This window comes from Pseudophryne corroboree, chromosome 1 (assembly GCF_028390025.1).
Source record: "Pseudophryne corroboree isolate aPseCor3 chromosome 1, aPseCor3.hap2, whole genome shotgun sequence".
Taxonomy (NCBI): Eukaryota; Metazoa; Chordata; class Amphibia; order Anura; family Myobatrachidae; genus Pseudophryne; species Pseudophryne corroboree.
Window position 1 is genome coordinate 721,762,886 of NC_086444.1, and position 23,353 is coordinate 721,786,238.

Here is a 23,353-nt window from a genome sequence, read left to right on the forward strand (position 1 = left end):
CTTATCAGCATGGATTCACTTCCAGTTCACATGTGCTTCTCCTCAGTCCAAAAACAACGCGTTTCGGTTCCACAGAACCTTTCTCAAGAATTGGATGAGGATTCCTATCCTGTAGTGTCTTTTATACCTGGTTAATGAGCTACTAAATTGATTAATTAGTTATGATGTCACTTCCTGTTTTTCAAAACGGAAGTGCTACGTTTGCGTTCCAGTGCCGTTCTTACAAAAATTCCTTCCCTTAAAATACTTCTCTCTATTCATATATAATATGCTACCTCATTCTATAACACCACCACTTCATTATATTTCAAAAATGTCCAAAGAGGCCAAAGTTCCGCCGCGTCTGTGCTTCTGTTTACGCCAACCGGAAGTCACATGGGCGCTGTCTCGCATCCGCTTCCTGTCGTGGCCGAGCCGCATGCATCTCCTCCCTCCGGAAGTGACGGAAATGCGGTCCACACATGCGTTCCACACGGGGCGGCGGGGATCTATCACAATGAAGTATGTTCAGCCATCTTGTTTAATGGATAAAGTGCTGGTATGCATGTACTTTGGAGCGGCCGGGAGCACCCACTCGTTACCTTTCTTTGTGGTACTTCATATTCCCAGCCTGTCCATCCCTTTTACCCGAGTGGGGTCCCAAACTTGCTCCGTTGATTCCACATTATGATGCTTGTGTAAATGATGCATAAAAAGGATAAACAAGAAAAATATATATTAGAACCATGACATAGGAAAACTAAAAAAGACTAAAAAAAAATATATAAAATATCAATACATTTATAATATTTCAAATGCCATTTAAAATACCAGCAAATCATTAAAATACCAGCAAATCATTAAGAAGATTAATATTCTTAGGCGAGGTGCATGTCCCTGGAGCTATCATAAATTATCCACTAATAGTTTTCCACTGACATTTTATTGATTTGCTGGTATTTTAATGATTTGCTGGTATTTTAAATGGCATTTGAAATATTATAAATAATGTATTGATTCATTATATGTCTTTTTTAGTTTTCCTATGTCATGGTTCTAATATATATTTTTCTTGTTTATCCTTTTTATGCCTATAACATCATTTACACATGCATCATAATGTGGAATCAACGGAGCAGGTTTGGGACCCCACTCGGGTAAAAGGGATGGACAGGCTGGGAATATGAAGTACCACAAAGAAAGGCAACGAGTGGGTGCTCCCGGCCGCTCCAAAGTACATGCATACCAGCACTTTATCCATTAAACAAGATGGCTGAACATACTTCATTGTGATAGATCCCCGCCGCCCCGTGTGGAACGCATGTGTGGACCGCATTTCCGTCACTTCCGGAGGGAGGAGATGCATGCGGCTCGGCCACGTCAGGAAGCGGATGCGAGACAGCGCCCATGTGACTTCCGGTTGGCGTAAACGGAAGCACAGACGCGGCGGAACTTTGGCCTCTTTGGACATTTTTGAAATATAATGAAGTGGTGTTGTTATACAATGAGGTAGCATATTATATATGAATAGAGAGAAGTATTTTAAGGGAAGGAATTTTTGTAAGAACGGCACTGGAACGCAAACGTAGCACTTCCGTTTTGAAAAACAGGAAGTGACATCATAACTAATTAATCAATTTAGTAGCTCATTAACCAGGTATAATAGACACTACAGGATAGGAATCCTCATCCAATTCTTGAGAAAGGTTCTGTGGAACCGAAACGCGTTGTTTTTGGACTGAGGAGAAGCACATGTGAACTGGAAGTGAATCCATGCTGATAAATCTTCTGTGGTGGTGCTAGGCTAATTCAGCCCAGGACCACACCAGCTTATTTTATAAGCTAGCCCACCGCACCACAGTAAGAGGGTGAGAGCATCTTTGTGGACTAAAAAAGCACAAGTCACTTTTTTGGATTGTTCATGACCACCATGCACTTTCAGTGTTCACGTATTGTATGTTTTTAACAATAAATATTTTCATGTGATTTTATATTAATTGTTATTGAGCTACTTTTTACCACCGAAAGGATCTAGTCCCATTTCAGGGATATAGGACCCCGTCATTGGGGGCCCTCACACATCCTTACGGATTGAGCGCCAGTGACACTCTGTTCGCCAGTTTTTTCTTTATGCTACATTGGGAATTGGTGTTTTTCCCCCACTGAACAGTGTGTCTGGGCAGCTCTTTTTGTTTCACTGCGCAATTCTGGTATTGTATTAATTTTCTTTTGTTGTATAGTCCTTTGAAACACCTGTACATATCAGTCTGCAGCAGGGATGTTTACGTTTAGGGAAACAAGGAGGAATCTAGCGAAAGGGTTCCTTGATGAATCCGCAATAGACTCTAATGTGGAGGATGAAGACCTCACCACTGTATTAAACAAATTAGAGAAATTGATGGTAAAAGAGAATAGGATTTGGTGGGAGGTAACCACGTTAGAACATTACCTAGTGCACCACCTAGTTCCTAAGGGCCTTAAGATCATCAAAAAATCCTCTTTCACCAATGATAATGAGGCGTTCATCATAGAATGGGATAAAATCTTAACCCACTGTAGTCTGTCCTTGATGGAACTAATAATAAAAGAGAGGAAGAAAAACCTTATAGAAATAAATAAAGATATTGATTCTTTAAAAATTCTAGTGGACCCTTTTTTGGAGGTAGAAGTAAAGGAAAAGGAGAAATTCATCATACAGAAATTAGAAAGGGAAACGAGAGAACTTAAAGCAAGGATGAAAAGAAAGTTATTACGAGATTCTGAAGAACCCCAGGAGGCGCTAGAACCTCAATCTTGTGTACCGAATGGCCAAAAATTTAGGGCACCAAAGAATAGGGGAGGGGGTAAATCCACTCCCACTTGGCGCAAGAGACCTACTGAACCACGTTTAAGACCAATAGGAAGGGGAAGAAATGGTAATGAGGAAAGGGCAACCCTTCAGAGAAGGAATAGAAATAAACCTACATTTCAGGACAGAAACCTCATAGAGGGATCGAGTCGGGGTAGAGCAGGAGAATATGAGGAAACACCCAGGAAAAAATATAGAGATGAATTTTCATCTACATCCTGGAGAAATGCAGGACCTTGTCCTAGAAGAACTGAAACCAATGTAAGAAGAGGATATGATCCTCATCTTGAGCCAGAATATATCCCTAGGGAAAGAAATATAGGGAATATTAGATCTGGTCATGTGTCGACCCCACAATCTGGTCGTTCTTTTTTAGAGAGAGGACACTGGATCCCAAGAAGAGAATAACTGGTCCAATCCCCAAACGTACTAAACGGGGTAAAAGAGGTGGGAAAGTAACAACAAAAAAACCTAGATCTAAATCTAGTAGACCTACCAAGGAGGGACCCACTCTAAATGAAAAGGAAGATAACCGGAATATGCAGAGCAAGATATTTAACCTCAGTTCCCATGTGCTAACTGCAGAGGAACAGAGTGTGTTATTAAAAGGGTTAAAATTCGCACCATCAAGTGATCCCAACCCTTTTGATTTATTTGTGGACCTGCAGAAGTATATTCGCAAAATCTCCCTAAAGAAATTTTTCATGGGGAAAGAAAGTGCTAATAAGGAGGACCCCGTAGAACGATCTAAGTTTAGGAAAAAGTCACATTTTTATCCTAAACATGTGAAAGGAGGCAGCATTGACTGCTTTAATTCTATCGTCACTAAAGAATTAAGAAAAATTCCAAGAACAAAAAAGAAAAATCTTTCTAGAAAGGAATTCCTTGCAGTACAGAACCTACAGGAGAATAAAACTATTGTAGTAAAACCTGCAGATAAGGGGGGGGGGGGGGGGTAGTTATCATGAACCATGATAATTACATCAAGGAGATAGAGAGACAATTAGGCGACGAGAACATGTATAAGAAATTAAAAACCGATCCTCTCATTAACATCATTAAGAAAATAGAGGGTCTAACACAAAAGGCGGCAAATCACGGGGCCATCACGGAGGAGGAAAAAGATTTTATCCTCATTGATGAGCCATCTACACCCACCATTTACGTGTTGCCTAAAGTCCATAAGGATCTATCAAACCCCCCCGGACGACCCATTATCACGGGCACCAACAGTGTTACATCCAACTTGTCCGCTATGGTGGATTCCTTTTTACAACCATTGGTCACCAATACACCAGCGTTCCTAAAGGACACAGGAGATGTGCTTAGAAAATTAACCTGTGTTGATTGGGGCACGGACTGCACTCTAGTGAGTGCAGACGTAAGCTCACTTTACACGATCATCGATTGGGATAAAGGAAAGGAAGCAGTGGAATTTTTCCTTGAGAAAAGACCTTACAATAACACCACAAAGGAATTCATCTTGGAAGCAATTGACCTCATTTTGAGAAATAATTATTTTTATTTCCAGGGTACCTACTATCTGCAGATCAGGGGACCGCCATGGGCACCAGGTTTGCCCCCAGCTATGCCAACCTCTACATGGCCTACTGGGAGGCATCCACAGTGGACCCTTTGAGAGAGCTGGGGGCGGGCCTGGTTTGCTGGTGGCGGTTCATTGATGATATTTTTATGGTTTGGAAAGGGAGTGAGGTATCCCTTCGTGCATTTCAGGACCTTCTCAATTGTAATCAGTTTAATATCATCCTAACCTATACCCAGAGTAATGAAGAATTATCCTTTTTGGATTTGAGCATATACATAGAAAACAACGAGATTTGTACTAAAACCCATCGGAAGCCAACGGACTCTAATGCCTACCTGAACATAAATAGTGAACACCACCATAGGTGGCTAGAGAATATTCCTGTTGGCCAGTACAAAAGATTGAAAAGAAATTGTACAAACAAGGCGATTCTGGACACACAGATGGATGAAATGACAGATCGCTTCCGGGAAAAAGGATATGATGATGGACTTTTGGAAAAAGCGAAAGAAGGTCCAAAAAATAGATAGAAAGGACTTGCTTGTAGAGAAAGTGAAGGAGCAGCAAGGAGAGAATCCGTACCAATGGGCCTTCATTACGAGATATGGGGGCTACCATAAGAAGATTGAAAACATCTTCAGGAACAATTGGCGCATATTGAAAGATGACCCGGTACTTGGGGATCATCTTCCACCCAAACCGGTGTTTATCTACAAAAAAGCCAAATGTTTGAAGGACCATCTGGTCAAGAGTAGCCTTACGGAAAATATAGGGGTCAGAAGTTGTAACAAGGGTTTCCACAGGTGTGGGGAATGCCTGATGTGCCGCACCACCAGTAAGAAGGACATATTGCGTAAAATCACTGAATTTGAAGTGAATGGTTCCAAATATAGGATAAATGACTTTGTGACATGCCATTCCCGAAATATTGTATATTTACTGGAATGTAAATGCGGACTGATATATGTAGGAAAGACCTCGCGCCCTTTGAAAACTCGTGCTGCGGAGCATATATATAATATCCGCAAGGGGTTGGAAACCCATCCCCTATCTGACCATTTCAGAACCACACACAACAAATGTGAAGGACATATAAAACGATTTTTAGGACTACAGCAAATCAAACCGAATTGGAAGAACAAAAATTTAGAAAAGCGTCTTGCACAATGTGAAATGAAGTGGATTTTTAATTTAGATACTTTGAAACCCAGGGGGCATAATGTAGACTTCGAGCTAAAGTGGTTTTTAGATTAATATTCTTAGGCGATGTGCATGTCCCTGGAGCTATCATAAATTATCCACTAATAGTTTTCCACTGACATTTTAATGATTTGCTGGTATTTTAATGATATGCTGGTATTTTAAATGGCATTTGAAATATTATAAATAATGTATTGATTCATTATATGTCTTTTTTAGTCTTTTTTAGTTTTCCTATGTCATGGTTCTAATATATATTTTTCTTGTTTATCCTTTTTATGCCTATAACATCATTTACACAAGCATCATAATGTGGAATCAACGGAGCAGGTTTGGGACCCCACTCGGGTAAAAGGGATGGACAGGCTGGGAATATGAAGTACCACAAAGAAAGGTAACGAGTGGGTGCTCCCGGCCGCTCCAAAGTACATGCATACCAGCACTTTATCCATTAAACAAGATGGCTGAACATACTTCATTGTGATAGATCCCCGCCACCCCGTGTGGAACGCATGTGTGGACCGCATTTCCGTCACTTCCGGAGGGAGGAGATGCATGCGGCTCGGCCACGACAGGAAGCGGATGCGAGACAGCGCCCATGTGACTTCCGGTTGGCGTAAACGGAAGCACAGACGCGGCGGAACTTTGGCCTCTTTGGACATTTTTGAAATATAATGAAGTGGTGTTGTTATAGAATGAGGTAGCATATTATATATGAATAGAGAGAAGTATTTTAAGGGAAGGAATTTTTGTAAGAACGGCACTGGAACGCAAACATAGCACTTCCGTTTTGAAAAACAGGAAGTGACATCATAACTAATCAATTTAGTAGCTCATTGACCAGGTATAAAAGACACTACAGGATAGGAATCCTCATCCAATTCTTGAGAAAGGTTCTGTGGAACCGAAACGCAGTGTTTTTGGACTGAGGAGAAGCACATGTGAACTGGAAGTGAATCCATGCTGATAAATCTTCTGCGGTGGTGCTAGGCTAATTCAGCCCAGGACCACACCAGCTTATTTTATAAGCTAGCCCACCGCACCACAGTAAGAGGGTGAGAGCATCTTTGTGGACTAAAAAAGCACAAGTCACTTTTTTGGATTGTTCATGACCACCATGCACTTTCAGTGTTCACGTATTGTATGTTTTTAACAATAAATATTTTCATGTGATTTTATATTAATTGTTATTGAGCTACTCTTTACCACCGAAAGGACCTAGTCCCATTTCAGGGATATAGGACCCCGTCATTGGGGGCCCTCACACATCCTTACGGATTGAGCGCCAGTGACACTCTGTTCACCAGTTTTTTCTTTATGGTAAACTTGATTTGAAAAATCGTTGGGGAGGAGAGCTGTCGAACTCCAGCTTGTAGCCCTGAGAAATGAGGTCCTTTACCCAGGCATCCTGGCAGGAGCTTTCCCAGATGCGGCTGAAGTGACACAGTCGAGCTCCCACCTTGAGATCCCCTCGGGGTGGGTGAGCACCTTCATGCTGAGGCCTTATTGGAAGCTGAACTGGTGCTCTGTTCCTGAGAAACTACAGCTGCTGGTTTTATTGCCTTACCTCTGGCTCTAGATCTAAATTTGTTAGACCGAAAGGACTGGGCAGACGCCCCCGAGTAGGAACGTCTAGCCGGTGGGGCCCCAGAGGGGAGAAATGTGGATTTCCCCGCAGTAACCATAGAAATCTACGTATCCAACTGAACCCCGAACTGCCACTCCCGTGAGAAGGGGAGAGACTCCACATTGCACTTAGAATCTGCGTCCGCAATCGACTGACGCAACCATAGGGCTCTGTGTGCCGACACTATATCAATATATCAAGGGTCTTAAAGTTCAGGAGGGAAACATTCTTCAAAGGAAGAGAAGTATTAGAACTCGAGGACATACACTGAGACTGGAGGGAGGGGGGGGGGGGTTTGAGGTTCAGGGGAGCTTTAAGGAAAAATTACTCCACATAAAGGGTAGTGGATAAGTGGAATAGCCTCCCATCAAAAGTGGTAGAGGCTAAGACTGTAGAGCAATTTAAACATGCTTGGGATAGGCATATGAATATCCTTACAGAGAATTAAGGTTCAAAAAGGGTTGTGATTGCCTAAAGCAGTGGTTCTCAAACTCGGTCCTCAGGACCCCACACAGTGCATGTTTTGCAGGTAACCCAGCAAGTGCACAGGTGTATTAATTACTCACTGAAACATTTTAAAAGGTCCACAGGTGGAGTTAATTATTTCATTTGTGATTCTGTGAGGAGACCTGCAAAACGTGCACTGTGTGGGGTCCTGAGGACCGAGTTTGAGAACCTGTGGCCTAAAGGATAAAAAAAAAGGGGCAGACTAGATGGGCCAAGTGGTTCTTATCTGCCATTAAGAGCACCTATTTCCTTGAGAGAATCACACAGGACACGTGCAGTGTCTTGGATGTGTCTTATGAGGGTCACTGTAGTAACCAGGGGCATATCCCCCCCCCCCCCCAAGACCCTCCTGAATTTGAGTCGCCCATGTATGTATTGCATGTGTCATCCAGCAACCCGCAAGCACAGGTCTTTGTGATACGCCAGCTGCTGTGTAAATAGACTTTAGTGTAGTTTCGTTCCAATTTTTCCTCCCTTCTGGGGCACATGGGAAAGTGTGCAAAAACCTTTTTGTCACATTATATTTTTCATCAGGATTTTTCCAGGCTTGCTTAAACATGTCATCTAATTCCGGGGAATCAGGTAAAGTGACAGTTTTTTTTTCTGTGCTAAGGAAAACAACTGCGGTGCTGCAGTGTCTTCTAAATGGATTTTTAACACATCCGTGATAGTCAGTATGAGGGGCTCAATACCCTGTGCAGAAGTTGAATCCTCAGTAATGGGATCTAATTCCTCCCCCTCCTCCTGTACCTCTTCCTCAGAATCTGGGAGTAAATCAGGCAGCCCACGTTTATGTGGCCCTGAACTAGGAAGAGGGGGTTGTTTATTATCTGCCTTTGCAGCTAGGACTGCGACAGCCTGCTGCAGCTGTTGTGTTTTCTGAGTATTAGCAATGAGCTGGGATGACATATTTGCCATAATAGTTTTTATGGCACCGAGCCAGGATGGCTCCTGACCCCCCCCCTCAGCCTCCTCACTAACCAGGGAGGACTGACTGCATTGTTCACATGATAGGGAAGCAACCGTAGAGGGAGAGAATCTGGAATGACATACACTGCATAATTGGTGTTTGACCATGTTTGCGGTAGACAACACTCCCACACATAGACAAGAATTACAATAGCAAGCCTGTCTTACTGTATGTGAGGAGGAGACATACAGTAGAATGAGAGAGGGACAGCACACCCAAGCTTGTCAGGCTCAGTGAGACTGCAAGCTGTATCTATACATATATCACAGTGGAACACAGAAATTATTGTCCTTTTCTGGACACTATACAGTGTGCAATAGCGGCTCTCCCCCTTATTTACACGCCTGTACCTGTTTCCCGAGTATCTGTGAGTGTCTGGAGGAGCTGTGTGTCCTTGCAGCTGCAGCTGGAAGCAGAGGAAGGCGCAAACCGTCGCTGGTCCCGCTCTGAGGAAGCTCCTCCCCCTGTAATGGCGCCGGAGCAAAGTAGATATTTATACTGGCAATGTCTCCTATACAGTGTAAAACATCACATGCTAGTTTTGACTACCGCTGCCAGAGTACATAGGGGAACTAAAGCGGATACCCCCAGGGAGGGTTCCGTATGCCACCCCTGCATTGTGCCGCACCAAGAACCTGGGACCCCCCTGGCGGGGCGCCCGTTTTGTACTCACCACTCTTCTCACCTTCAGGCTTTGTTAGGGTTATGCGGCGTGCTGCGAATGCGTTCGTCAAGGTGCAATGCCCTGCGGTACCAACAACCTATCAGGATGGTGGTCCTGCAGTGGGAAAGTGGCTCGGACGTATTAAGAGACCGGTAACTGTCCCGTCCCCCCCTAACTACCATGGTGCAGGTATACTGCTGCCCAAACAGTATACCGAAAATAACAAAGTTTAAAATAAGCTGAAGAAAAACTCCTCTGGAGCTCCAGAGTGTGCATCCTCTCCTGAGGGCACATATTTCTAAACTGCCTATGGGAGGGGACATAGATGAGAGGAGCCAGCACACCCAGAAATTTAAAGTGCACGGCTCCTTTGGACCCCCATCTATACTCCTATCGTACTAAGTGAATCCCAGTATCCCTTATGCATTTTAGAGAAAAATATATAATACATACATACATACATACATACATAGAATAAACACTAAGCGCCTAATTTAGACCTAATCGCTGTGCTGCTAATTTTGCTGTCCTGCAATTAGACAGTCACCACCCAAGGGTAGTGTAAATTTGCCTGTGAAAGTGTGCGATCACATGTGTATACCGTGCTAAAAATGTCTCTCAGTCAGTGAACAGCTGCAAATCCGTTCGCATCACACTCACCATTGAACGTTTTTTCCAACGTATGCACAGCCCAGGACTTACTCCTACAATGCGAAGAGAACAGGCTGATCGGGTCCGGAGCTGAAGTCACATACCCTCCCTGAAAATGCTTGGGAACGCCTGCGTTTTCCCTGACACTCCCAGAATAACGGTCAGTTACCACCCACAAACTGCCTCTTCTTGTGAATCAGCTTGTGAATCGCTTTGCAATTGAAATTTTTGCACCAGCTTGTCGCTGTTTGGCGATGCCGGTTGTTGTTTGGCGACGCTTGTGCGCATTGCGGTGAATACGCAGTCAATCGATAATCACCCGCTGTGAGAAAATGCACAGCAGCGATCAGGTCTGAATCGAGTCAATCATTGCTGGAAAAATAGTTTTTGTTTTAGTTTACTAAATAGACCCCTTAGAACCAAATCTACATGCTTAGAAACAATTTCAGTGATGAAGCCAGTTTCTCTACCCTTTAGAACAAAAAACACTTTTCTAAGAGTATTTTCTACTTCTTTTTTTTTTTTTAAATAATAAAATAAAAGCAGTGGTTCCCAAAGTTGGTCCTCACAGCACCCTAACAGACCAGGTTATTAAGGATATCCGTGATGAAGCACAAGTGATTTAATTAGTAACTCAGTCAGTTAGAATATACCACCTGTGCACAAGCATGGATACCCTTAAAACCTGGGCTATTAGGGTGCCTTGAGGACAGACATTGGGAAGCCCTGAAATAGAGACTTTAAATTACTACACTAAACTGGCCGGTCCTTTGGTCATTTCTGCTTTTCCAGGCAACATCCATTAAAAAGGGGATGAGAAGCCTCTACAAGTTGTGGTCCAACATTCACATAAACCTTTGTTTTTTTTAATAAAACCACAAATAACTATATTTACTCAGTTTGATGAAATCCACTGCTATACTAGGAGCTTGTTCCTGTGTTCTTAACTTTAATTTGTTCTTCCACTGCCGGTGGATCTTAACGGACAGAAATGGCTTTCAATGTGTGATCATATATTTAATTTCACATTTTATTATGAAAGTTTCATATACATTGTTAGTGTTTACGCATACTCAGTGTGATAAGGCGGAAACTTTTACCTCTGAGTATGCGTTCCTCCCCATAAATCCCCTTCCATTCAATTCTCCTATAATTGCTGGTCACAGAGACCTCTAGTGGATAGCTTCAGTTATGTATGAACACTGAAGGGTGCAACGTTCATATATAAATGACAATCTATATGGAACAATTGCTAGACCCATGTTTAGGATACAGTTGCTTATTTAAACTCTTTTGATGAAACCAAATTGTTTGGAAGAGATTTCTATCTGTGGATTTTTATAAAAAATTGTGATATTGTGGCAAGTTAAAAATATTTTTGCAGAAATAAGTGTGGCTCACACAGAGCACAAGTACTATAAGTGACTGATTTATGAATTATCTGTTAGTGTTGCACAAGTAAAAATTACTCGCCTCACTTCACATATGTCCTACTGGGTTATGAGAGTCCCCAAGACCTGGCAGACCTCCAGACAGACCCATCTGTGGGTCTACACCTGATACTTTTTCCTCTTCACGCCTCTTCAGACAGGCAGCCTTGGGGTTTAGGTTCCGTTCTATGAAACAAGGATGTTAGTAGTTGGTAAGAGTGGTCTAAAGTACCATATAGAATCACACGCTGGTATATGGTGGTTACCCTCAACATGCAGACGTTGAAACCATTCTCCATTAAGCTGTAAAGGGTCTTTCCCTTACAGGTAACTACATAACTGTATTTGTTATGGTGCCATTAAAAGAGATAAATGTTGTATGTTAATTATCTTTCTAAAATAATTCAGCATATGGCACCAAGCATGAAGAGTTTACATTAAGTTTACCAAATGCATACAGAGGGACAAACTCATGCTACCAAATTCATACTCGCCATTCTCACCTCATCCTTTATTGCTTTCATTCCCCAAACAATTGAAAGGAACACTTAGCTCAGACATTTAAAATGACACAGCAAACAATATGACAGCAAGTTGACAGGATAAAGACAAACAGTAACAGTATCAAAGAGTATCCGGAGAAACAGACGATACAAGGGAGTAAATAGTAAATGCTGACATTACTATGGGAAAAGCAAGAATAGAAGAAGCAACATATGTGAATGGATAGGAGCAAGGGAAATGTATATGACGGGAGGAAAAAGTTAAACATAAATATTACAGTTTAAGAGACAAAACTGTTTGTGTCCTGAAAGGTGGAAAGCCCTATGAAATAAAAAGCAGAGTTGGTGCATGCTGTGGATAGATAAAGAGAGTGTACACATTTCGAGGGAGAGTGAAGTATAATATACACATTAACAATTTTATATAAAAATGGAAGACTTGTCTCACCATTTTGCATTGCAAGGTGGTTAATGGTTACTAGCAGTGGTGTAAAATATCTGCACAGTGGCCAAATGGGGGTCATTATGTGTAATTTGTATTTAAACCTTAAATTTAACAAGCAATGTTATGCAAGACCCATATTCCAAAACCCATTGTATAATCCCTCACACCCGGCACATAGTTGGCTCTTAAAATTAACCTTCTGGAAGGTTGTTTTATTCCTAATCTTTGACCCACTTGAGGCTTCTTAATGGTGGCAGAAGGGTGCCAAATAATAATGTGTTTTGTGTGGTAACAGTAGGCAAGGAATGACAGCAACTGAAACCCTGCTTAGCCAACACAAGCAATTAATTCAAAAGAGCATAGGTGGCTATGTCTAGGGGCAGACCAAGAATGACAATCTTGAGAAAATCAAAGCTGATAGTATGACAGATGACATACAATGTGTGATGTGCTGCAACTCGTAAAACAGGGAAACAAAAAAATGGGTTGAGTGATAAAGTAGGTGTTAAGAGCATTTAGATGACAAAAGACTGATAAAATTAGTGGTGCAAGAAAAATGGAAATTTAATGAAAATAGATACTGTGGACTGTAGTGGAGGATACCTCGCACTTGCTGCTCCAGACTCATTATGACCTGTACGGCCTGCTGTAGGATGATGAGCTTGGTCTGAGCTTTGTCGGCTTTTAAATGCATCTGCACCATGCGGCCCAATTCCTTGAAAGCCTCATTGATGTCACGGACGCGCACTCTCTCTCGCGCGTTGTTAGACATCCTCCTCTCACGATCTCTTGAGTCCTTCTCCTCCACAGTGCTGCCCTCCTCCTTACTGCTTCCTCCGCTGCTGGACCCCAGGAAAGTGAATGGTTAAATCGGGGGAGGGTTAGCTCAGGGCCCCAATAAACCTTTCATTACCAGGGGTGCCAAGTGAAATTGTGTGTGTGTATATATATATATATATATATATATATATATACACACACACACACACACACACACACAGGTTGAGTATCCCATATCCATATATTCCGAAATACGGAATATTCCGAAATACGGACTTTTTTGAGTGAGAGTGAAATAGTGAAACCTTTGTTTTTTGATGTCTCAATGTACACAAACTTTGTTTAATACACAAAGTTATTAAAAATATTGTATTAAATTACCTTCAGGCTGTGTGTATAAGGTGTATATGAAACATAAATGAATTGTGTGAATGTAGACACACTTTGTTTAATGCACAAAGTTATAAAAAATATTGGCTAAAATGACCTTCAGGCTGTGTGTATAAGGTGTATATGTAACATAAATGCATTCTGTGCTTAGATTTAGGTCCCATCACCATGATATCTCACTATGGTATGCAATTATTCCAAAATACGGAAAAATTCCATATCCAAAGTACCTCTGGTCCCAAGCATTTTGGATAAGGGAGACTCAACCTGTATATATATATATATATATATATATATATATGTGTGTGTGTGTGTGTGTGTGTGTGTGTGTGTGTGTGTGTGTGTGTGCGCGCGCATGTATATATAACACACACACACACACACACACATATACATTATATATATATATATATATATATACATACACACACACACATACAAAATGGCATCTACTTTTGAGCAGTGCAGGTTATATTGTCTATACACAGGCATAATGATTTCGATATAAGGGTTTATGACCACATTTGGCCTGTGTACTTTAAAAAGCTTCGTATACAAAAGACCAAAAATATAGTTTGCACATCAGCTGAAATAGGTCTTCCTGTCATATGTTGCTTTGATGGAGTTACCAGGTAACCAGTATGCAACATTTATGGACAGACTTCCAGATACAATAACAAAGGGAGTTTGCCACTTATTTATGTTACTACAAATTGGATTTCTTGTAGACCTGTTTTGGATTCATGGCTGGTTTATTTGGAGACTGCATAAAATGTCTCACCTATTCTGTGGACTACATTACAATCCTGTGGTCAGAAGTGTGAGCAATTATAGTGTATGGTCAACAGTACTGAGAGGAAGCAGATCTTGTTACAGATACAATACGGTGCAAACAAAATCGGATGCAGAACAGTTTAAATTTTGTAGGGAAATTTAGCTCAGAATGTAAAAACACTACAATTGTAGCTGAATACACAATAATGTACACAAGTTTTCTATTCTAATGCAGATATTTGCCTATATAAGGACTATAGACAAGGTGAACTAAACAAATACAATTCTGTAGATACCGACAACCAATTCATATGGGACGGCAAGAACATTAACTGCCATGAAGAGAATAATGTGAAAGCAAAGTCCACAGTCCTATGTCATTTTTGCAAGACATGCTTAATGAATTTCTCTTCATAAATGTGAAAAATATATATTTGAGCTAACTTGCTTATAGTAGGAATACGCAAATGTATCTCGGTTCTAGTTTCTGCATCTCTCCTCTTAGAAATAATGTTTCAAATCTTCCTGCCCAAACATATAATAAAAATAATAAGAAGTGCTAACAAAACAGTTTAGAACCACTTTGCCTGTATATAGACAAAATTATAACAGCTCTGCCTATAAAATATCACAATTCATAATATGCCACTGGAATGTTTGAATCTTATATTCAAATATTATTATCTTACAGTATTAACGGATCGCTTTATATAGTGTTTTGTTTTGTAGAACTAAACCACCTAGTTTCCATCACTCTACAATGAAACATTTCAGAGTTATAAAATGAAGATTGAACGCTGTTTAATTGTTGCATTCTTCCTTTTTTCCCTGCTATTAAGGGAATTTTAATCATACTTTTTGCTTTAGAAATCTCTAAAAGTTTGAAATAAGTATTATATACTTAAAATAATTACCATACACTTGCATCATTCTTCTCTTTAGATTTGTGTTTAAAATGTTGTTACGTTGTGTATCATAGATGATCACAGGGTGCCCATTACTGTGCTAATAATTTTAATGCTAAATTTTTAGATTTGAATTAATACTATACAATGATGGCTAACATATGAGTGCTAAAATTTACAATCATATAAGCCTAAATATATCCCACTTATAGTGCTACACAGTCATAGCCTCAATGAAACCACACCGAGGAACAAATTTTACAGTGCAAAGGGCTCCTGGATTTTAGAACAATATATGCCAATGCAATAATTAGTCACCCACGTTTACCCACTGTTGAAAAAAACGGAATTCCAGCAATAGCTTTAAAAAGACTTGTCTTGAATGTGTAGTGAGGTATGTATTTTGCTTTGGAGATATTATATTTGGGATAATGGAGGGTAGCTGACAATCATATACAAAAGAATTGTGATTATTTGAATAAATAAGTTTTCAGTCTTTTGCTTTAGGAAATGTCAGACCACCAGTTTCAGCCTAGCATATATGCAAATAAATGCATTATATTCCACTTGGGAATACAATCATTTAAATATTTACTACTATTATTCCTTCCAGAGCAAAAAAACAAATGTGAGCACCCGGTGTGGCAATAGCACATTTTGTCGCTAGTACAAGAGTGGATAACCTTTTCTCCGCTTCAAAAATATTTGCCAAGTAATGGCTCAAACGTAAATAGACGTACAGCCTTTATGCGATTAATATATTGCCGAAGACTTCTTTCACCTCAAGTGTGTAATGACGAACAAAAATAAAAAAATGACAGGAATATGAATCTGAAACTCTGTTTAAAGGTCTCTGTTTGCCACAAAGTTTAAGTAGAGCTGATGCAGCATGTAACAGAAGCACTGCCAGTACCACATTTCCCAGCTGTCGTCTTGGAGGAGCAGTGAGTGCGAAGCCAGTGGGACAGGATGTGTGTTGGACGGGGATGTGATGAGACAAGGACTGGAGAAGGTAGGGGTTGGAGAACTGTCTGTGAGAAAATAGGCAGTGGTAGATTTGGGAGTAGGAAAGGGATATGGTAGCAAAAGAAGATGAAGCACCGTAGAGAATGACAAATATAATGTAACTTCTATGTATTGACTAACTGATACACAAAGAGCAAAGCACAGGCTGAAATTTTCCCGCTTATACTTAATGAGCGGTTGGGATAGCAGAGAAAGCATCCATACACCTCACCAAGAAAAAAAAAATAGATTCTGAAAAAAAGAAAGTCTGCACAGAAAGGAAGGCATTACCTGGAGGAGGAACAGGCTTTAGCATGCACAGCCTAAATACACACACACACACACACACACACACACACACACACACACACACACCACGATTACCAGTCTTTCTTAAGAACAGCAGTCATGAGTAACCCTTTCTCTGATGCATTTACCTGTTGGCCTGTTTTTATGAATTGTGTCTTGTACCTTTTTTAGCTTTTGCTTATATACTGACATTTTACATTCATATACTCCAGCAATTGAATATCAGGGATTATTATGAATATTCCCCACTATATTAATTCAAAATGGGAAATATTCTGCGTCAAACCTCAGCAGGACTGTATAAAATATTTCTGTAAACTGAAATGCTGCACCATAACACTTAAAATGTGTCACATCTGTATTAACCATGAACTTCATGCTAGTCCATTTGCAGCTGCAAAACTATGGAAATGTGATGGAGTATGATTCCCCATGCAGTTCATGCAAGATACCAGTGCTCCCAGCAAACCTCCTGCCGGCCCAAAAAAACAAAGCAAAGGGTATCACAATACATTAGCAAGCAGGGAGTGGGGCGGGAGAATATACATGTATTGTTCAGAAGCAAAAGATTGAAGTTGGAGGGGTAACTCTGCATGTATATTACTGGGGTGGAGGGCAGAAGGAGGATGAGAAAGGAAGGAGAGACAGACAGATCCGTGCCCCACTGCTCTCCCATCGGGTCCCACTCACCTCGCACTTGCTGCTCCAAGCTGAGGATGACAGAAACGGCCTGGTGCAGAATCAGGAGCTTGGTCTGTGGCTTCTCACTGTTAAGGTGCAGCTGACACATCCGCCCCAGCTCTTTAAATGCTTCATTGATATCTCTGACACGAAGACGCTCCCTGGCGTTGTTGGCCACTCGTCTTTCCTTTTCACGTTCAGCTTTTTGCTCTGGGGGAAGGTTATCATCCTCATCGTCTTCATCTTGACTAGAGGGGAGTGGTAGTTAGGATGACAGGTCTATATGGAAACTAGGAAGACTTGGGGGCTATTAAGACAATAACACCAAAATACACCCCTCAACAACAAAGGTGGCCCTACACTTTGAGTTGTATGAAAAAAGAGCAACAACACAAGCTCTATTGTATAGGTATAGATGTTATCCTCATTTCAGAAAAATAATAATAAAAAAACCAAAAACTATACATCCTCAACACCCATATCACTGTGATGCATGCCCCCCACCCAGAGATTTATGAGACCTGTTGATTGAGCAGCGTGTCCGGCTTCTCTGGGATTTAGAATCCTTCTTCTCATCGTCTGACAGATCAGCTAATGATCGATTCTCTTCATCCTCTTTACTTTCCCTTTTAATCTCTGGTGCCCCAGACGACACAATTGTCCTGCCCAACCCAGGGAGTCCTGCAAAGACAGAACAGCAGAGACTTAATATTTCATAACACTGTAATGCAGCCGACTGTTCTAGAATACCCTCACATGAATTGTGTCTAAAGTAATTCAAAAATAGAGAAAGAATTAGCTGTTGTCACATTTTATTTATTCAATGGACATATAAGAATGACCGTAAATCAGTTTTAACACCATGAATTCCAGTTTTTGAAACTGAAGTAAAATGTGGGTGTGGTCAATTAACACCAAAATGAAGGTTTAAAAACTGTAAAAAAATAAACATTGAAAAATGGACATTAGTGAATTAAGAGCAAACTAATGACAAATGAGGTTTTTCTTTTATTAAATGCTAGTGTAATTGTGAAATTGGTGATTAATACTGTAATATGAATAAATATGATTTTACAATTTCATACTGTTCTCACTATACAGCAGACCCGGCCTTTGGCACAGGCAAACTAAGCAAATGCCTAGGGCATTTGGAATGCCATGGGGCACAAGCAGCTTCTGCTGATTAAAATGATATGCGGCATGCCTATAGTCTGTGTGGGTGGTCTTCAGTATGCCGACTGACGGGATCCCGGCGCACAGTATACCGGCGCCGGGATCCCGACAGCCGGCATACCGACACTTATTCTCCCTCATGGGGTCCACGACCCCCCCCTGGAGGGAGAATAAAATAGTGTGCCACCGTGCCCGCAAGGGGCTCATTTGCGCTCGCCACACTGTCGGTAAGCCGGCGGTTGGGCTCCCGGCGCCGGTATGCTGGTCGCCGGGAGCCCGACCGCCGTCATATAGTAGTGAACCCAGTTTGTGTTTGACTGCAGCTGTATCTACATACAAAATTCTAAGTTACAGTGTATTCCTGGAAATCACTAACGTAAAATTTCGTATACAGATACAGCCATATTCACACACAACATATAGGCATGCCACATATCATTTTAATCAGCAGAAGCTGCATGTGCGTTCTAGTCACATAGCAATGCAAATAAGACGCATTTTCAGCAAAAAAGGTGCCCGACATTAGCAGAGCTGGCCGGGAGCTGCCAGCTGACTCATGTCAGGCATCTCCTGCTGCATGGCATATTGAGGCAAGATGTACGAGGACAAATCTGTATCCAAGTCGAGGTAGAAGTAACAGTGTTAGCGGCCGTGTGAGTGCTCTGTGCAGGTGGGTTGGTTGTGCAATAGCGTTCGGCATATGTGTAAGGGGCATTGTGTGTGTCATGTATAAATGCATTAATGTGTGGCATATGTGTAAGGTGCACTGTGTGTGTCATTATGTGTATAAGGGCATCAATAATGTTCGGCATAATGTGTGAGGGACATTACTGTGCGATACTATGTGTATAAAGGCACTACTCGTGCAGCATTATGTGTATAAGGTGCTCTACTGTAACGTATAGAAAGGGCACTAATGTGTGGTGTAACGTATAGAAAGGGCACTACTGTGTGGTCTAATGTGAATAAAGAGCAATATGGTGTGGTCTAATGTGAATAAGGAACAATTCAGTGTGTGAATAAGGGCCACTACTGTGAGGAGTAATGTATATAAGGTAAAGTAGTACTACTATGCAATGTAACGTGAACAAGGGACACTATCGCATGATAAAATATGAATGAAGTTGCAGTACTGTGTGGCATAATTTAAATTGGGGGTACTATTGTGGGGACTGCTATGGGTGAGGGGTGAAGGAAAAAGCGGTGCAGGTTCAGAGGTGGAACTGGCGGTGGTGCTGGGGGACACCAGCCAAACTCTTGCCTAGGTCATCATGTTGGTTAGGGCCGCCTCTGCCCTAACCAGGAATAGGACCATTAAAATAGCTAAGCAAATTTGTGATTCTGTATAATATGCCTTCAATTATTGAATTATATAATTGCCCCTCTTTATAATGCCAGCTAATAAGAAAGTGAGAAATTAACAAGAGGGAGGTTTTGGACAGGGACGCATCATGACACGAGTCTGGTGCATAACACAAGCTGGAAGAAGTGAAGCGGAGCATAGTATTAAACGCACACCCTCCAGTAACTCCTCGTGTGCAAGGGTGTAATTAAACAAGAAATCACAAAAGCAGCATAAATAACTGCAAACTTAAAAAAAAACAAAAAACTTACAAAGCTTTAATAAGCTAAACACACCTATATATTACTTTAAATCAACATTTGCCTCTTTGCTTACTTTATTCAGTTGGTCCACTGATGTATACATCTGTGTAATAGTTTATGTTATGCATGATGTTAAATACTGGATTTGCATATGGCCCCTGACCCTCCTCCTGTTCTCTCATGGGTGGCCCTGGTCAACGTTACCATTTCTCATGATTTTTTTATGTACTGTACCATAAATGAAAATCCAACCGATATGTTTCTGAGTGTTCCTAACAGTTTCCTTCCTTATTATTTTGAGGACTACGGATTTAAATTTATCTCTGAATATACGTTACTTGATCATTTTCTATAATTCTCTCTCTATGCTTCAACACTGAAATAACTTCATTTATTTTTAATTTGCATTAATAATTGTATGCACTTCCTGGTTTTACTCGTTCTATCTGTATTTTGTGCTCGTGTTCGCTCACTGTGTTGTCAAGTATTTTATATGCATTGGTATATGTTTTTTTCTTGTTTTCTACATGTCATTGTAAAAACCTTCAATAACAACCAGATTATAAAAAAACAATTTTTTTTTTTACTGGATTTGCATAATTATGTGACCTTTGTTTCACTGTGTATTTTATGCCATGCACGATAAAGATCAAAGTAGTCCGAAAGCTTGCTACTAAAATCCATTCCGTTACCCAGAGTATCATATGTATTGGTAAAGAGTAAATATAATATTTTTAACCACAATTTCTCTTACGTCCTAGAGGATGCTGGAGTCCATTTAGTACCATGGGGTATAGACGTGTGCTTTGGGAGCCACTGGCACTGTAAGAGTTTAATAGTGTGGGCTGGCCCCTTCCTCTATGTCCCTCCTACCAGACTCGGTTTAGAAAATGTGCCTGGAGGAGCCGGTCACAGCTAGGGGAGCTCATAGGAGTTTTTCTATTTTTTTTTTTTTTTTAAAGAGATGTTAGGTACAGGAAGGCTGCTGGCAACAGCCTCCCTGCTTTGTGGGACTTAGGGAGGAGGGAGTAGGAGCCAACTCTTGAAGTTAATGGTTCTCTATCTCCGCTGACAGGACACTGAGCTCCTGAGGGTGCTAATCGCAAGCCCACGAGGCGACCGCTCACTCCCGCAGCACGGCCGCCACCCCATAACAGAGACAGAAGAAAGAAGAGTGGTGAGTTCAGCGCCGGTGGCACGGTTAGCGGGTCGCCGGCAGGAATGGCGGCACAAGGGTGGGAGCGCAGCTCCGTCAGGCTGCACTCCATGAAGGCTCAGCAACATATCTATGTAGACGCGACTGAGGGGCGAACTGGGCCAGCGCGATCACCCTAACACTGGTAATGCAGCTAGCAGGGGCTAATCCCGCTGTTCGCACTAAAAACCTCAGGCCAGTATAATCATAGTGTGCGGAAAGCCGCGCGCCATTACAGGGGGCGGGGCTTCTCCTCAGAGCGGATCCAGCACTCACCAGCGTCATTTTCTCCCTGCAGAACGCTGAAACACGCTGACAGGGAGCGCTGACCCTCCACATAACTCTAGTTACTGCTGTACCAGGGTGTTATAGACAGGGGGGGAGAGTGCAGTTAGTGCTATTTCTCTGACGTCCTAAGTGGATGCTGGGACTCCGTAAGGACCATGGGGATTAGCGGCTCCGCAGGAGACTGAGCACAACTAAAGAAAGCTTTAGGACTACCTGGTGTGCACTGGCTCCTCCCACTAAGACCCTCCTCCAGACCTCAGTTAGTTAGATTCTTGTGTCCGGCTGAGCTGGATGCACACTAGGGGCTCTCCTGAGCTCCTAGAAAGAAAGTATATTTTAGGTTTTTTATTTTACAGTGAGATCTGCTGGCAACAGACTCACTGCAGCGAGGTACTAAGGGGAGAAGAAGGGAACCTACCTAACTGGTGAGCTCCAGAGGGATCGACCGCATGGAACCGGCCATTGATGTTCGGTCCCGGAGCCGCGCCGCCGGCCCCCTTACAGAGCCAGAAGCAAGAAGAGTCCGGAAAATCGGCGGCAGAAGACTTCAGTCTTCACCAAGGTAGCGCACAGCACTGCAGCTGTGCGCCATTGCTCCTCATACACACTTCACACTCCGGTCACTGAGGGTGCAGGGCGCTGGGGGGGGGGGCACCCTGAGCAGCAATAAAAACACCTTGGCTGGCTAATATATCACAATATATAGCCCCAGAGGCTATATATGTGATAAATACCCCTGCCAGAATCCATAAAAAAGCGGGAGAAAAGTCCGCAAAAAAGGGGCGGAGCTATCTCCCTGAGCACACTGGCGCCATTTTCTCTTCACAGTGCAGCTGGAAGACAGCTCCCCAGGCTCTCCCCTGTAGTTTTCAGGCTCAAAGGGTTAAAAAGAGAGGGGGGGCACTAAATTTAGGCGCAATATTGTTTATACAAGCAGCTATTGGGGGAAAAATCACTCAGTTATAGTGTTAATCCCTGCATTATATAGCGCTCTGGTGTGTGCTGGCATACTCTCTCTCTGTCTCCCCAAAGGACTTTGTGGGGTCCTGTCCTCAGTCAGAGCATTCCCTGTGTGTGTGCTGTGTGTCGGTACGGCTGTGTCGACATGTGGGATGAGGAAGGTTACGTGGAGGTGGAGCAGAGGCCGATAAATGGGATGTCGCCCCCTGTGGGGCCGACACCAGAGTGGATGGATAGGTGGAGGTATTAACCGACAATGTCAACTCCTTACATAGAAGGCTGGATGACGTAAAACAGCTGTGGGACAGCCGGCTTCTCAGCCCGCGCCTGCCCAGGCGTCTCAAAGGCCATCAGGGGCTCAAAAAAGCGCCCGTTACCTCAGATGGCAGACACAGATGTCGACACGGAGTCTGACTCCAGTGTCGACGAGGTTGAGACATATACACAATCCACTAGGAACATCCGTTACATGATCTCGGCAATGAAAAATGTGTTACGCATTTCTGACATGAACCCAAGTACCACATAAAAGGGGTTTTATTTTTGGGGAGAAAAAGCAGCCAGTGTTTTGTTCCCCCATCAGATGAATGAATGAAGTGTGTAAAGTAGCGTGGGTTCCCCCGATAAGAAACTGGTAATTTCTAAAAAGTTACTGATGGCGTACCCTTTCCCGCCAGAGGATAGGTCACGTTGGGAGATATCCCTTAGGGTGGATAAGGCGCTCACACGTTTGTCAAAAAAGGTGGCACTGCCGTCTTAGGATACGGCCACCTTGAAGGAGCCTGCTGATAAAAAGCAGGAGGCTATCCTGAAGTCTGTATATACACACTCAGGTTATATACTGAGACCTGCAATTGCCTCAGCATAAATAGTGCTGCTGCAGCGTGGTCTGATACCCAGTCAGATAATATTAATACT

At 42.2% G+C, this 23,353-nt stretch overlaps 1 protein-coding gene across 6 annotated transcripts in view; it reads right to left on the reverse strand.

Annotated features, from left to right (window-relative positions):
- TCF3 (transcription factor 3) overlaps window positions 1-23,353 on the reverse strand; it is a 399,616-nt gene that overhangs the window by 30,508 nt on the left and 345,755 nt on the right. For 4 of the 6 annotated variants that reach the window (XM_063915820.1, XM_063915789.1, XM_063915769.1 and 1 more), the window contains exons 18-20: window positions 17,736-17,895; window positions 17,224-17,462; window positions 11,466-11,608 (exon numbers count right to left, since the gene is read on the reverse strand). In XM_063915820.1, the coding sequence (XP_063771890.1) occupies window positions 11,472-11,608; window positions 17,224-17,462; window positions 17,736-17,895 (536 nt within the window). In that variant the 3' untranslated portion in view covers window positions 11,466-11,471. Of the gene's footprint in view, window positions 1-11,465; window positions 11,609-12,973; window positions 13,213-17,223; window positions 17,463-17,735; window positions 17,896-23,353 lie in introns of all 6 variants that reach the window. The other 2 variants (XM_063915799.1, XM_063915809.1) reach the window with 2 other exon arrangements.